At 34.1% G+C, this 18258-nt stretch overlaps 1 protein-coding gene across 1 annotated transcript in view; it reads left to right on the plus strand.

Moving 5' to 3' along the window:
• The window catches only part of LOC118189676 (proto-oncogene tyrosine-protein kinase receptor Ret-like), a 476686-nt gene that overhangs the window by 354395 nt on the left and 104033 nt on the right, over nt 1-18258 (plus strand). The window contains exon 8 of the mRNA XM_085806630.1: nt 13210-13441. Coding sequence (XP_085662756.1) covers nt 13210-13441 — 232 coding nt within the window. The remainder of the gene's footprint in view (nt 1-13209; nt 13442-18258) is intronic.

The raw sequence follows: 18258 nt of genomic DNA on the forward strand, positions 1-18258 counted from the left end.
GGAATTTGCATCTGTACCTCACTACGCACCGAGTGTGCTACCCTTACCCCATGAAAGCATGAAGAAAGGAGAGAGAAAGTACCTGATAAAGTAGTTCCCAAATATGTTGGTACACGTACGAGATTCAATGAAATATTGCTTCATTCACTAATAAATATTAATACTTGAGAATGAGAATTTTTTATAATATCTTTAAATTTCTCTTGGAAAAAATACATTAACTATTCTATGAACATTCTAAAAGTTGTTTTTTTTTAAATCATACCTTGCAGCATTTATGACAGATTTTAAACGTTTAATCATAGGTTTTATCAGGTTCAATGTTCCGTTTTACTTTCTTTCGGAACATGCACAGACCTGACTTGGAACAGGGAGCTTACTAAAGCTATGTTCAATAAATGTGGGAAGTAGACAAGATACACAGGAAGGGTATACAAAACCCTTTATTTTTCACTCTTTACAATAATTTCCGTACTTCGGAATACAGAGACCAACTACTTGTGGTCTGAACGTAAGAATATAAAAATATTTAACTAAACTCTAACTTAACTTTGGAATAATAAACGTGGAAGATTGGCCGGATATTAACAGGAAGCCGTATGTAGTACAGAGAACTGTTAACACTACAATACGTTTAAAATTATCACGAGGATTAAACCTCTGGCCTGGAAGGCAAACAGCAACTGAGTAAACCTTCTAAGGCAAGCGGCCTGCTTCGACTAACCCCTTCCTCTCTCTCGCTTGGCAAAAAGCCACAACTTAAGTACTTGGCGTTCGCCAGACAAATTTTACATAAATAAGTTAACGCTTTTAATTCTGGACAGAAGTAGAAAATAAGAAGTGATAGTAAAGATTTAAAATAAAATAAACGTTAGTAAAACTTAAGATCCTTACATACTTCCCGCCAGAGTTAATTAGTTTGAAACTGAGGTCTAAAACGACCTTGTTGAAAACTTTTAGCTCTAGAATCTAACGCGAGGCCAATCTTTTACAAACATTTCTCACTAGAAACTAGAAATTTAAAAAAAAATTTTTTTCCTTTTACAATAGCAGCTCCATGGACACCCAATTTTTCATCTGTACTGCATCTAAACAGGAGCTTTTATTCAAATATGGTTCCTTCCAGTAATCTGGAAGGAAAACTAGTCTTTGTGATATTCGGACATTCTTTTCTGAGCCCAGTCCTGGAAGGTAGCGCAGATTCTGGTTTGATTTATCCTCCTTCTTGTGCGGGCTCGCCCTTCAGTGCCTTCCTCTAGAAACATTCTTTTTCCTCCAGTTCGGTCACCCTTGAATACCTTCTTTTTCGCCTCTGCCTGTGGTCTTGGCCGTTTGATGGCAGCTGGTCTTGGCGGAACCGGGACACTTCTTTCGCGTTCCTGCTTGGACCTCGTTGCTGGCCGTTCAAATTTTCCTTGTAACTTTTCCTCCGCCGCTGGTGGCCCTTCCGCAGTTCGGCGACATTTGCTGCGGAGAGTCCTGGCCGATGAGTTGATCTTCCGTTTGGGAGCCGGGTTATAGTTGCCGTTATTTCTCCTGGCTTTTTTTGGATTCGTCGTACTTCTCCCTTCTTCATTCTGGGGGTGTTCGTGAGCTCTCTTTTCTGGACGGTGGAACGGCTTCTTTTTCTTGTTACCTTCAATTTTCCAGCGGGGAAACTTTCTTTTCAATTGCTCCTGCCTCCTAATGGCTTGTCCTTGTGCTTGACGTTGTTCCACCTTTGGAGCTTGTGCCTGCCGTGTCTGCCGTGCCGGATCCTGCAAAAGATCTTTGAAAATTTGCATTTTATTACGATCATAGTAGAGTTTTATTTGATCAATGTTTGCGGAGCACGTTTCACCATTTCTGGCTTTTAACACCACTACAGCGTGAGTTATTTTTTCTATGACATATGGTCCTTCAAATCGTGGAAAAAATTTGGCAGTTTTATCTTCTGGTGCTGAAGAAAGTGAATGCTTAATTTTTAACACTTCATCCCCTACTTTATAAGTTACTCCCCGTCGTTTCATGTCATAATAAAACTTCTGTTTTCTCTGTGCTACTTCAGTATTCTTTTTTGCTTCTTTAATTAATTTTTCTATCTCACCCATTTTAAATTCTGGGGCTCTTTGTTGCACATAAAATAATTTATCTAACGGCGTAATAATCTTTCTGCCTAAAAAAACTCAGCAGGAGTTTTGCCCGTTGTATCATGTTTTGCGATCCTAATGGCGAAAGCAAATTCATTGACATAGTTATCCCAGCTTTTATGAAAATTTTTAACATAACTACGAATAATTTTCACTATATTTCTATTGACCCGTTCCGCTATATTTGATTGCGGCCGATACGGGACCATTTTTAAATGACGTATGCCCAGTTTTTTGCACATGTCTTCAAATACATTACTTACAAATTGAGGACCATTATCCGATATAACTTTTAGCGGCGCCCCGTATTTTAAAATATATTTATTTAAAATAGAATCAGTAAATAATTTCGCGGAGGCTCGTTTTAAGGGAACAATTTCGGTCCACTTACTAAAATGATCAACCATAACAAGGAGATAGCGACTTTTATTTAACTGACTTTTTGGGAAAGGGCCCAATAAATCGATGCCAATTATTTCATTTGGAAATTCGGATTTAATACTATTTAGAAACCCGGCCGGGCGGAAATTAATATAATTAACTACTTGACATGTTGGGCAGGACTGGACATACGCCCTTGTTAACTTTTGCAGTTCATATATTTGGTAGTATTTGCAATTTTTGATGTCATTTTCAACTTGCCTTGAAATATCGGTTAATTAAAGTAGAATAATTAAGATACAATAACACGCCGAACAAATATTAATTTAGAAGTCAAACAATGAAAATCAGTGTTATATTTTCAAATTTTCACAGAACTAGTTTCGATGGTTGTTACCGAACCATCATCCTTAGCTGCAAAAGCGCAAAAATATTGCGCTTTTGCAGCTAAGGATAATTTGTTCATATAGATTATAAGAATTCATTCATGTTGTGTTTTCAAAACAATGTGGAGATTCAATTTACAGATAAGTTCACTTATTATTAGGAATGAAGGAACTAATGTACATATTCTGGTACTCAGAATTAGTTCACTTTCTTTTAAATAGCATACTTGCTGTGCTCAGAAAAATCAAATAAATAAATTAATATGAAGCCTGATACATACATCATCTGCAATACCATGCCATTATGAGGAGTATCCCAGTATATGTTGGATAGATTTTTAGCAGTTATTCTGACAAAACTGGGGAAATTGGTGGAATCAATATTTTCACAGGCAGCTAATAATCATCTGCCATATAAGCTTAACCATGGATTAACCTGTTTTTTTATTACTTTTCTGTTATTTCTTCCGAATTTGGATCACACCTTTCTCGTGCTGTTTCTATTTCCTTTTACCACAGAGTACTGCATCAAGACGAATTAAAAAAAAAACCTTTGACTCTAGCTACTGAGAAGATTAGTTTGTTATCTAGAAGTAATGGGATTGGGATTTTTGGAACTTAGACTATAAATTTGTTATACTTCGAATCAAAAATGAAATATTTATTATAGTACATCACGTACTTAAACTGATATATTTAAGTATCTCAAATGAAAACTTTATCTCTATGAGGAAAATTAAGAAGTTTACACGTAGTGAACTAGAGCTGAGCACATCAAAAATTCTGAAAATTCCAAAATGAATAATAATGGCAAATGTTTTAATGAATGCCGCCATTTAATCTGATCCTTGTAGACTCTTCCAGTTTGTGATGTTACCTTTAAAAACCATTCGTTTGGTGCACAACGGAAATGAGTTTTCTCTAAACACAGCGAATTTTTTTTTTTTTTGATTGAGCATTACTTCGTAACGCATTCTTATGGAAAAGCTATTAAGGAGTTTAAAAAGACCTTCCCAAATATCATAAACTTAAAAAACACTGAGTTTGATAGTCCGATTTCGTGAACTTGGAAAGGTTTACCATAACACATGAAGTGGCTGCTAGTCTCTTCAAAAACTGCAAACAATATACGAAGGTCTAAACACTCTTTCGTTTGTTGACACAAATGCACATTTCAAGTTAAGAAGAAATTAAATTTAAAAAAAATTAAAATGTATGTATTACTGTTCTAATCTGAATTTGGTATTTTTGAATCGAATACATTAATGCCTACATTATCAAATATTAAAACCTGTATTAAGTTAGCAAATGTATTTCATTTAGGCTATCAATATACTAATAAGAAAACAGTTTTTATATAGCACCGTAAGTTGTAGGGAGTAGTAAATTAAATTAAATTTTCTTATCTGGAGGAATGGGAAGGGCTTAATTCATTTTCAGCTATATCACGAGTTGCTTGCTAATTAAATGGAAGATAATTAATTTCGTTGACGGGAAATGCAGCAGTGTTTCGCTTTTATTATAATTAGTCTGTGAATAGCTCTTTTGACCACCTACCATTGTTTCTCATCATTTAAATTATGAGATTCGTTTCTTCTTTGTTTTATTCGAAAACATTTTAGGACGATTAAAAATTAAATTCATAGTAATATGTTAAGGACAAATTAAAACAGCGTATTTCGATGTACAATTCCATTTACAAAGTGGACGAAGCTCATTTATTAAAAAATGAAAGTAAATTAATTTAAGCTTATTAGTCTTCAATTAGCAACACTAAGAAAAAATGCCGATTCACTGATTCTTGACGTATTTTTAAAAAAGAATAAACATATCTATATCCGTATTCGCTTAATTTTCGCTTTAGGTTTTATGATATAAGATATCATCTAGTTGGTTCATTAATCAACGACCTGTCAAACAGTCAGCTCTGCTATTTATTGGTATTCTATGCTTATGTTATGTTAGATTATGTTAAACTATATCAGTTTTGATGTCTGATGATATTATGTGTACTATGTAAATTTTCCGTATGTTAGATTTTCAAAATATAAAACTATCTTTTTTACTGTTAAAATCTCTGTGCGTCTGTCTCTCTGTTTGTTTGTAACATCATTTTCCCTGGAACGGCGGGGAGTTGAGTTTCCAGAGAGGTATCCCCGAATTCCGAAAGTTCATAGGAAGCCACTTCGAAAATTCTCATCTTTGTACGACTTTAATAAGCCGAGATATTAATCAAAAACTCTGCAAACGATCATTTTTGTACTCATTTTTCCGAGTGGCAACAGTTACACGAGCTGGAGATATGTGTGTGTGATTATGGCAAAGCCTCGAGGCTATCTGCCTAAGGGGAGGGATGCCTTCGTGGAGGACTTTCTAAGGGAAACTGGCTCGTATACACGTTACGCATGGGGAAAACCACGAAAACCCCCATTCGCGTTCGCGGGATTCGAACCTCGGACCGAACTACCAGTGTTCAGCGACTTTACCGCTCGGCCGCCGGTAGGCCTCGAGCTGGAGATAAAAGTGCTTTATTTCGAAAAATGTTACCACTGCTCGCTTTCAAATCATAGAGTTTGTTAATCAAAAATTTTTAAGTTTTACAAAATATGAAATAAAATTAGCATTGCCAAATATTAAACATGTTAATATTATATGCGGTTATGTTCTTACGTTGAAAAAGGCTCGCGATTATATGTGACATCATTTATGTCGAAAGTTTTTCGTTAATGTCAGCATTAGCTGCTGCTGGCAAGTTTTTTATTTCTCAGGTTAGCGTAACTGACATGGAATGTTACTGTCATATTAATTCTCTTATTGATATTGAAAATAAGTTATTATATTACGTTAAATTTAATTCATGACGTTATACATATTCACCTGAAGTTTGAAATGTTTTTGTTTCCTGGTTTGGCAACAAAACATTATTTACAAATGCTTGTTGCTTCGAAAGAATGAACTGATATTCATACTGAAACTTTTTTTATACATTTTCGTTTTAGGTGTAAAGAACTTATAAATTTTTTGGCCCCAGAAAATTCCCATGTAAATTAATTTTTATTTGACATTATTAGTAACTTAATAGCATTACATTTCCAAATAAGCTTCATTATATCTATTTTCTAGTTCTGGTTTAGCTCTACTATACTGTTATTTTAGTAAAATGATAATGTTAACCCAGAAACAGAATGTAAAACACACCTCGACGATTTACAGTCCGAATTTTAAAATATATGCAAATCGCATTCCCACAAAAGTCCTTTCTTCTTACAGAAAAAGGCAGGATTCCAGCTAAAGTCAATAAAAAAACTTTACATTCCTCTTTGAATTCCGATTCTTTCTTCTCAATTTCTGAGAAAACTCTGAGTTCTTGATGTCCCAGAAAGGAAGACATTTGAAAATAGACTTTCTTCTTACTTACACAGTATTCGCATACTCTTTTGCATTTAAAAAGAATTCACGAAATATTTCTGTAATTAAATTTATCTTTCTAACTTTCAACAGCACTTTGGGGCTAAAAAAATGTGATCTGATATTATAAAGGGAGTGGAGAGAAAGGTATCCTGTTTTTAAAAAGCTAAGCATAAAAATACAGATAAATGCAGTATAACTTCACAGAATAAAAATAAATAAAGTTCGTCATGAGAACTACAAAGCCCTAAGTGGGTGTGAGTTAAATTGCAAGGGAAAAAATTATAGTATTACTTTACGAAAAGCATTAACTATTCAGAATGTTTAAGAAGATAAAGCGGGATCCAAACTGGAAAAGATTTAGTAATTAGGTTACATCTTTACTTACAGTTAGGTTACATTAACATTTCAACAAGCAGCTAAGGATAAACAATGCACTTAGTGTTGTAAATTTACATAAATTAATTTTTTGGATGTTTTACATATTTTTCTTTATATACTTTGTATTACATTTAGCATTTTGTCTTTACGTTACATTACCGTGTGCCTGCTTCTTCTGTTTTGTGTTATTTTTAGTTCGTGTGTAATTTGTATGTTTTGTGCTAAATTATTTTAGTAAGTCTGTTTAAAAATCACTTGAATTTTCTTAAAATATTAGGAAAAAAATCAGATGCTAACTATTGACCTCTCTCAGTGGTAGCGTTATAAAAATATCACCAAGCTTTGAAAATTTTCAGGTTGCTTTAGAAACGTAGTTTCGGAAACGTATAAGTACCTTGAAAGAATTTTAAAAGGATATTTCCAAATCCTGTCAAAACCTTTTTCTCACTTTCCATTTTAAAATAACAAAAGAGGAATAAATAAAACGAGGTAATTCATAGATATGCAAATGCCGTAATTATTAATTTTCCACATAAGTTTCTTGAAATAAGGAGAACAAATTTCATTTATCAAAAAACAAAAAAAAGATATAGATCTTGTTATGCAATTAGTTAAGTTCTAATTCAGTAATGAATGATTGTATTCATGACAACATTTTGAATTTGATACCTGAATCTGCATTTCATTTATAAATTTTGAACTCCGACATTGTGAGCTTGCGATAACAAAGTAAACATGCCTGCAAACCAGATGACATGCAACGAAACTAATAAAAACTGAGTAAAATTGTTAAGTTTATTATATAACATTATAATTTTTTTTCAATTTTTAAATTTATGTAACAGAAGAAATGATAGGAAATGTGAAATCGTTTATAATATTTAAATCTCATTAATAATAAAAGGTAAGTAATAAATCTTGATCTACAAAAACGAATGATTTTGCAATTTTTGTCTTTATTACATTTGTCTAAAGTTATGAAAAAGGAATGAGTATCGAACTTTTTGAATAAATTATTGGAATTTCTTTAATATAAATTATTGGAATTTCTACATCATAATAGCATGACTTATTGAGTAGACATTTAGCCATTAAGAAGAATTAAGAAGACGAAGCCATTTAAATGAGAAAGAAATTTATTCGTCATTTGTGCACAGCTGTCCTTAAAGCTATGATATTTTTATCATTCTCTGTATTTCATTTGCAAATTGTTATCTTTTTCATGTTCACTATTTTCATAACCGTTAGTACCTGTATCCCTCTTTTCATAACAAACTATATTTTTTTCGAAAAGAGCACGTCATAGTTATATTTATGTAATTGTTGCAGTATAAGATATAAGGCTTCATTCCCTGGTTTTGCACGTTTAGAGCTAGTAGGTATAAATAACAAAGAAACCATATCCCAGAGAATTTTGTTCAAAGATAAATATTTTATTAAAAATTGTTATCATTGAAAATCGTCAAAATATTTTTAAGAAGCTCCCTTTGTCATACTGATTGCAATATAACGTTATAGGGTCCTAAACTGTGTAGTACTAAGTTAAAAATTATTCAGACACTTCTAGATTGCCAAGTAAAATTATCGCTTCCCCTGTGGAAATACAACAAATTTCCATGAAGTTTTCAAATATATGTTTTAATGTAAGCTTGAAGCCTGTGGCTATACGAAGTTGCCTATTCAAACTTTGGTTCAAACATTTTAATGGTGCGATTTAACTTTGGCTAGAAAAATTGCTAGTGGCAGAATACTAACGTAACACAGCTGGACGAGAGGAAGTCAAGATGCGAGCATCGAAGGCAAAAGATTTTGCTCTAAAACATTCAAAACCATGCAGGTTAAAATAGATGGACTTCTCCGTATGTCCCGTGCAGTGAAAATAAAGCCATGAAATGTCATGGTCTTATTACGGCCATTGCCATAAGCGGACTTTGTTTACATTCTAATCTCCTTTCTTTGCATGTTAGCTATTCATCAATAATAATCTATAAGTCTCCCGTTTTAATTTTAATACTTAGCATAACAGATTTAAACTTAGTATATAGAAAAATCACAAGGATTGCAAAAAACTTTTTCAAATTCATTAAACTCGTACATAAAAATATGCAAATGGTGACTATAACACAATTGTACACATGACAAAACCTGGAAGGTCACTGGAAGTTTCAATAGTTTATGCAAATTATGACTAAAAACACTTTTCTGAGCTTGCGGACGCTGATAATTGCTTCCAAGTTCAGTGTAATTTTATTTAACAATATTGTTGCGTGCGTACGGGTTCGTTATGAAATGAATGCACAAGTCCGATGAAAAATTAACAAAAATTTATTATTATCACAACGAAAATGCTTAAATTTTCTCATATTATCATGCACTATTACAATATCTCACAGTAGTTATCTTTTAGCTACTCAAATATCCAATAGAACGTAATTCAAAACAGCTAAAGTAAGCTAATCCGCGAATTCGCTACAATCAAAGAGAGCAGTTTTCTAAACAACAACAAACTAAGCAACTACTACAAACTGAGATGTTTTCCTCCTTTTATAAGATTTTAAAATCATGCGCTAGAATTTTCTGGTACTTTCTCGAAATCAAAAAGAGATATTTATTTATTTAATGTTAAATGTACGTGCTCTTGTATTTTTAATTCTCCGCCTTAGCTTTCTTTAATATTCGTCACGCGCTGCACTGCGCGGGAAATAAAACCATTTAATTTATAATTGAACTAACATTAGCTTTTTAAATACCAAATTCGTAACACTGTCCCCTTCCCAAGGACTGCACGTCTCGGGCAGTACAATCCCTGGACAGGACGCTAAACTTACAACTGTGGCATAAATGCATTAATAAGCTTTACATTACAATAATAAACAATATGAACAATAAATACAATAAATAAAACAAATCAAATACTAAATGCAAATCAAATACTAAATGCAAATCAAATACTAAATACAAATCAAATCAAATACACGTTTAAAAACAAAAAGGACCGTGGTCTTATACTATTTACAATTATTTACATTACGTACTATGGCCATAATAATGAGTTAACCTGTCGTAATGAACGACTTTAGGTTTAGAGTTCGAAGACTTACAGATCCGAACCACGACGTCATTCAGCCTGTTTAGGACTGTGTACGGACCATCCCAAGGTGACTGTAATTTCGGACAGAGTCCCTTCCGTTGAATCGGGTTCCACAACACACCTTGTCTCCTTTGTTGGATCTATGTCCAGTAGCTCTCGTGTTGTATCTGGTCTTCACTTTCTCCGTCGCCAAGTTCATTCGCTTTCGTACGGAACGATGCATCACTTCAAAACGGGCCTGGACATCTTGGATGTGTTTCTTAGGCGATGAAGGCGCATTCGTATGGCGATCAAACAGGCGGTCACAAGGCAGACGAAGGTCTCGACCGAAGAGCATCTGAGCTGGAGAAGAGCTGGTAGTCTTGCGTTTCTTTTCCTGGCCCAACCTAGTATGATTTCGGCAGCTTCCTGAGCTGGGTCTTTCGGACAAGGCGTCGACATTTCCATGCGAGGATCCCTTTTGAGGATGGATAGTCATGCCATCAGATGCTGAAAGCAGTTTGTTGTTTTTCAAGTCTAAGGAAAAATTGTATTTCCTTAAAAAGTCCAATCCGAGTATGCATGGATCTGTGATATCCGCCACATAAGCCGTGTGATGGTAGGCGGCACTTCCAAACGTGATGCTTACGTTTAACTTCCCAGTTATGTCGATCTTATCACCAGACGCAGTCTGAAGGGTAACACAGGATGGCGTCCAAATAAGTTTATCTTTAAACTGTTCAGCTAAATCTTTCATAATGATGGTAACATTAGCTCCTATGTCAATGATCATATTGCAAGGAACTCCATCGATATTCCCATTAATGGACATTCCGTTACTGTTGCCACTCACTGTATAAATTTTAAGCGCTTTAGAACAAGGTTTTTCATTATCTAGCAACCTCCGTTCCTCGATATGGTCACTAATTTGTTTACTGCGTCGTTGCTGGGAAATGGTCTTATTTTTCGTACCTCGGGGTGTTCTGCAGTTTCTTCGTATGTGGCCTTCAACTCCGCAGTTCCAGCACTTTAGAATTAGTTTCTTTTCACTTCTGTTCCGTCTCAAGCCACTGACTTGTCTGGTAAAATATATATTATATTCCACCCTGGCTTTATATTCCGTACCCTGGGGTGTTCTGCAATTCCGTCTTAGGTGACCTTCACTACCACATCTCCAACACCTTAGAGCCACTTTCTTCTCGCTCCTACTCCGTATCAAAGCGTCGACTTGTCTGGCTAAATCATCTAAACGAGCCATCAGTTGATCCACTGGCTCATGGACTCGCACAGCTCTAACTGGGTAGCGATCTCTACTAGTTGCTTGCTGGGCTGCCTCGAACTTCATGGCGTACAACAGAGCGCTTTTTATATCCTTTACATCTGCCATTCGAAGAGCTTTCTGTATTTCAGGATCCAGGATGCCGTCGATGAAATATTGCAGCGACAGGATTTCTCTTGTTTCTGTCGGGAACTCCGAAAAGGCGTCATGTGACAGCCTTTCAACATCCGTGGCGAGCTCCTGGAGTGTTTCGGTAGGCTTCTGTTGGCGAGATTTTAATTGGAGCCTGCTGTAGTCTTTTAAACACTTCTCCCCAAAGCGCAGCTCCAAGGCAGCGGACAGAGCTTCGAAATCTAACCTTTTGTTATCGGGAAGAGTCTGAAGGATATCCGCTGCGTCTGCTCTTAAAGAAGCGGCGAGATGACAGGCCTTAGTTTGGGAATCCCATCCATTCGCATCTGAAACGATAGAAAATTGTGTTTTATATACTTGCCAGGATGTCTTCCCATCATACGTGGATAGCTTCAGAGACGGACGAGCAGGCATCGGTAAGAATTTAAAACCCTCAGAATTGCTTCCTTCTGTCGCTACGCTCTTCTTTAAAGTGTCAACTTCTTTGGCAACAGCAGCAGAAACCCTTTCCTCAATTTGTTGTTGGACGGCAGAAACTCTTTGTTCAATTTGTTGCTCTACCGCAGAAACTCTTTCTTGAATTTCTCCAACTTTGTCTTCAACTGTATCTATTCTTCCTTCCATAGCTTCGAACTTGTTTTCTATTATGCAAGTAATTTCTCTCTTCAATTCCTCTTGTCCAGCTTTCATTTCTTCCTTAATGGATTCCTGGCCCAATTTCATCTGTTCCTGTGTCGCTTTCATTTCTTCCTTAAGGGATTTCTGGCCAAATTTCATTTCTTCTTTAACGGATTCCTGGCCCAATTTCATTTCTTCCTTAACGGAGTTGACGGTCCCTTCCATCTTTTCTTGGAAAGCAGTAAATGCAGTCATCATTTGCCTGAATTGTTCTTCCATCGCTCTTGTAATTGGCATTCAAAACCCCACTCCTGACACCAAAAATTGGTGCGTGCGTACGGGTTCGTTATGAGATGAATGCACAAGTCCGATGAAAAATGAAAAAAAATTTATTATTATCACAACGAAAATGCTTAAATGTTCTCATATTATCATGCAGTATTACAATATCTCACAGTAGTTATCTTTTAGCTACTCAAATATCCAATAGAACGTAATTCAAAACAGCTAAAGAAAGCTAATCCGCGAATTCGCTACAATCAACAAGAGCAGTTTTCTAAACAACAACAAACTAAGCAACTATTACAAACTGAGATGTTTTCCTCCTTTTATAAGATTTTAAAATCACGCGCTAGAATGTTCTGGTACTTTCTCGAAATCAAAAAGAGATATTTATTTATTTAATGTTAAATGCACGTGCTCTTTGTATTTTTAATTCTTCGGCTTTGCTTTCTTATTCGTCACGCGCTGCACTGCTCGGGAAATAAAAGCATTTAATTTATAATTGAACTAACATTAGCTTTTTCAATACCAAATTCGTAACACTATGTTTCGTAGTCTTACCCGTACGCTGTATGGCGGCAATCATAAGACTTACGTCACGTTGCTAGCATTTCCTTGGCTTCAATTCTGTGACGTCATGCTTACTCCATTTTTTCTGACCTCCATGTTCGAAGCCGTTGCCTTAAATAGCCCTAACTTATTTGCATCAACGTAAGGCCTAACTAAAAGGAGAAGTACAGATCCAAATCATAAAAATGTGTTAATTAATATTAAAAGATACTACTTTACAGTGTTATGGTTTAACAAACACGGTAAAAATGCCATGTGACTGGAAATAATTCATCAATTTTTTTCCTCATTTCTTTCGTTTCTATTTTGTTCTTTCGAGATACTGAAAGCTAAATATTTTCCCTGATTTTAAGCTAGATATTTTACTTATAAAAATGGATACTTATTTTGAATAAAGAATGATATCGCTTTTGTTCTGCTACACAATTTCTTCTCCCCCAGTCTTCGAGCTGCGGCTCGTCTCTAAATTACGTACTTCTACATAATTCTAGACTAGTACACGGAACTACTCAAAAATAACATCTTTTTATGCTTTTCGTTGTTTCTGTTTGTAAATTTTCTATTATTTCTCAGGTATTACAGCTTACAAAGTATGCTTCCAGTACTCACCGATTTCAGTTTGCTGATGGTGAAAAGGAAAATGACTGGCTTGGTATGACAGAAAAGAGTGGGATAGTTTTTATTAAAAATTCGAGCTTACTGGCTAATGCCACAGCCGAAAAAAGAAAAGTCATATGGTGGTCAAAAAATGACACTCACGAAAGGTCTGGAAATCTTCTTCTTCTCCTTGAAATAGAAAACAAAGGTAAGTAAAGAGTATGATTATTTTATTGATATAGATAATAATCAATAGTAATAAGTTATTTTTTTCTTTCCATTATCTTCTTTAATAATAATTTAAACTACAGGAAAATTTGTTTTTATTTGATATAATTGAGTTTCCTTACGAGTAAGAGTAAAACACGATTTATAGCTGACCTGGGAAAACAAACCCGCAATTTAATACATAACACGATGAAAACTACTTATAAGGACCTGCACGTAATTTTAGATCTTACTAACATCAAAAGGTTTTTCTATTATTATTATTATATAATTATTCTATTATTTTTTCTATTATTACTTCTATTAAAAGGTATTTCTGAATTATTTGTAAAGGTCTGTGTAAATTAAACGGATGTGAAACAAATTACACACCTAATTCGAAAGTTAATTTTTTACCATGTACTTCCTGCTGTACGTAAAATTAGCTTCGAACATCAAAAAAGAATTTAGTCTACTATAAAATAACGCTGTTATCCAGGATGGGTAAGAGGTTCCCTCAGGAGTACTTACGTATTAGCGCAATCACCATAGTAAAATCTCCGCATTTTCAGAAAACACTACTTTCAGGCAACTGTGCATATAACAATTCTTCAGTTTTAGAAAAAGGAACATTGCCATTTTCATATGCATTCATATTGTTGTATTCCAAGTCCCAACGGTTTTTATAGTTATCAAATATATATGTATTCTTAAATTAAAATTTAAAACATGCGCTTCTGGTGTATTATTGCACTGGAAGAAATTCTAATATAATTTTTCACAAGAAAACAAACAGTATTTTGCCGCAAAATTGCTAAAAAGTTTAATTGTTTCGATATGCGTAGAGTAATCCTTACAAAATTTATGTGAGAGCAAAAGAAACAAAAATCGCTTTGGTGACCTATTTGGGGGGGGGGGTTAATATGTAATTTTGTGGAATTGGAATCATCATTTTTTCGAAATGTTTTCTCAAAATATTCCCAAATGCGCCAAGGTGGTTGCTCTAATACCTGCGTATCTCCTTGGGAAATTTAAATTGCTGCATGCTGAGTAAAAAGAATTTCTAAAATAGGTTATTATCTAGAATTTTTCTTCGAATATGGATTTCAGTTGTTTGCACTAGACTAATACTAATAATCTTTTATACCTTATCGCAGGGACCGGATTAAGGGGACTCTTGCCAAACCGTTCTATGGGTCCTCTGAAACTTCTTTTTTTATTTTCATGACAGAAAAATAGAGTTATTAGGATTTATATTAGGGCTCGAGGACTCCGCCAAAAATAAGTTCTAGGCCTAAGGGCTTGTAAATTTAAGCATTAATGAGTTCCTGTTTATCGCTAGCATTAGCAAAAAAGACTTTCTAGTCATTATCTAGGTTGTTTATGATTGATTGACTTATTTTATGGCTTTGCCTATAGATATTACTTGTTCAGATTCTTAAATACAAATCTCAAAACAATTTGACTCATAGGAACAGATAATTATCTCATAAACTATGAACATACGTTCAATTGAAAACATTTTTAACTCAAGCATTATTGGTTTTGTAGAAATTATACAACATAAGCACCCATATTTTTCAGATATTTAGAATATAATACTTTCCCATTTAATTTATCTCCCTCCGTCAAGACAGATTCACATAACGTAAAATTCAAATTTCTCTAAATATTATCTATGCAATATGCAAGAAATTGATTAAAAAACGGATTCTAAGATTATTGTAGGTCCTATTAGATTTGCGAACAAAAATAGGTAAACGTTTATTCCTTAGAAAATAGTGATGCCTCTACTGGTAAGACGCAATTAGCTCTATGTTTGCGATTAATTTTCCTTACCCAATGGATGATAACATAATCTGTCCACCTCCGCAGTTATCTTAGATGAGCTAAATTAAGGCAGGCATGTGACTGAAACTACTGGTTTGGGAATTACCTAGTAATAGAGTAATTAATTCTGTAGCTTCTTAAATATCCTTTGTGTTTACAGCGACAGAAGCAGTTAATTCTCGAAAGCTTTATAAAGGTCGTGACGAGAGAATTGAATTTGAAACTGTCCACAGCTTCTGACTTCTGTTTCATATCTGGAACGTTGTGACATGTATTATATCTAATTCCTCTGCTTAAATTTTTCAATCATTACTGCTGTTCTGAGTATGATATTCACCCATACTTCTTTCAGTACACTTCAAGTTGTATGAATGTAAAGCAACTAAGTTTTTATAAAACTAGGAAACAGTCCTTAATTAAATGTAAAATTAGTTTTTTAATATGATTAATTATTAATTTAATTTTTTGTTATTAAATATTCGTTTTCTGTTCAGTAACATAGAAACAAAAATACTGAATAACAGTAATGTAAGCATTTTTTGTATGAAAATCTACTGACTAAAGCTACTATGTTATGTTAAAAAATATACTAGCAATATAAATCTGATATTTAAAACTATCTCCAGGAAAAATATTTCCAATATACAGGATTACTACATTACAAACGAATAAAAAGCTCTCATAGGTTTTTTTTTTTTTTTTTTTTTTTTTTTTACATAACCATTTCTGCTAATTATTACATGTATTATTCGAACATTGTTCTCTTCTGACAGTTTAATCCCCCTTTATTGTATCTTCGAGATCATTTATTTTATAAATTCAATACCATATCTCGAAATATAGTTAAACTTGCTTATAATATTTCTCAGATTTTTAAATTCTAGTATATTTATGTAATAAACAAATCATATGTCAATACTTCTTTTTATCTAATGGCGGGCATTTGTCTATTAGACAATGGCCCCTCCTGAAGCCGAAATGATATCCATTTTATTGTGGAGGCACCATTGCCTAAATAGGGCAGGCACCAAAAGAGGTACCGTTGACTCTTATTGAAGGAATGGATAGTTACAACCCCATGCTTTCTCCGGGATTCGAACCCGTGCCCTTCGGTATCGCAGTCGTCTTACCTAGTCTCTATAACGTCTGGACAGCCATATGTCAAAACTGAAAACAAAAGCAGTTATGAAAAAAATGTGTGAAAATTAATGCTAGGAGAAAACTCATCCAAAAACTATCAGAAACTCACAAAATAAAACAAAACATAAAAATAATTAATAACAGTAATCTAAAGCTATAAAAATATAAAGAATATTATGGCTTTCCAGAAGTTCACATAGCTGCAATGGAAATCATTTTAGCGTGAATATTTTTCATCATGAGTAAGTCCTGTTCTCTACACTAGGCTCACCCGTGTTTAAATCATACATTGTCTTCGGTAATTGTCACTTAGGATAACGAACTTGGATTAGCAATATTTTATTTATGCCCATAATTAACATATGAATTAGTGTCATAAATTTAAAAATAATTTAACCCGTCAGTAATGTAGCTTAACAGAAGTATAATGCCACCCAACTTGTATAGTGGTTAGCGTCGCTGACTGCCATGCCGAAGGGTCTGGGTTCGAATATCGGCATGAATGTTTGCAAATGTATAGTGTCCTTGCGGCATGAGGACACTTTAAATATACGGAAAGCACAAAGTCCTCTCGATAGGTTGTCGTAAGGAAAGAGGAATGGAAACCCTCATACCCGTCACCCTCGGGATCTCTCCATCATCCGGGGCGGAACTGCGCTAAATCGCACTTTCACCTGTAAGATGCTCAAAGCTGTAAAGTGGCTGTGCTCAGGCATCAACTTGAGCTCGTTGTCGCGAGGAATTTCGTGGGCTTAGACTGCCTATAGGTCAGACAACTAAACATTAATAACAGCTACAACAAAACCATAATGCTGATAACGTAGTGCCTTCATAGATCTAGGCGATCGAGATCCGTGGAGTTTTGATTATTTTTCTCACATTCATGTTGCAGATCCCTCAGAATATCCTAGATCACATTCCTTCTAGACTGGATAAAATATATTTACAATTATTAACGTTATTCGATATATTTAACATTAGCTAATGCTAACATTAAAGCAAATTGATTAAAATATAATTTATCTAATTGCAAATCATTTCGTTCGTTCGAAATAAAAGCTTTTAAATCTTATTTGAATGGTTTAATTCCAGAATAAGGCTGCTATATTCGAATGCATTTAAACAAATGTCAATGACAGGATTTATTAAACTCAGACATAAGATGGAATTATAGATAATGCCCTTATAACTTTAATTGTAATAATGTAAACTAGACTAAAATATATAATTAAAGAATTTAGCTATGCTGTATCAACTTTAGCATGTTAGTATCAAAAAATTTTTCCCTTATACATTATTTTGCATTGTTCTGGTTTATTACTTACTATGCATCCAGAAAGGAAAAAATAATTTTTCGCTTACTCTTTTCATTCCACCATTTTCATTTTATAAATCAAAGGCAATCAAACTGTCATTTTACACCTCGTCTTTTATAGCTGTCAGCTCAATAATATTAATTAAAAATGAAATTAAATGAATACTGCATTCTAACTTCTGTCCTTTTTAACAGTAACTTCTTAATTAACTATCAAAATAGTAATTTATTAGTGCACTTATCTGACGGTTTATCATTTCTCAAGTTCTTTCTAACAATTTCAGTACAAAACAAGGCAGAAATAATCCTCTTTTCAAAATATTCCAGGAAAACCCATGTTAGTCATATGAAACATACAATACTTGAATTTCGGTGTTACAGGGCGTTAGAGTACCCTACACAGAAGAACACTGACATCGGCATTAGGCATTTTGCCGCTCAGTGCGATCTTTGTAGGCCCTAAATTCTACTTTGGTTTTTTGACGAAAATTTTATCCCTCTTTGTCGCAACTGCCTTATTTTCTAAATTGTGT

Source organism: Stegodyphus dumicola, chromosome 1 (assembly GCF_044657685.1).
Source record: "Stegodyphus dumicola isolate Sdum_Otavi_A_Nest chromosome 1, ASM4465768v1".
Lineage (NCBI taxonomy): Eukaryota > Metazoa > Arthropoda > Arachnida > Araneae > Eresidae > Stegodyphus > Stegodyphus dumicola.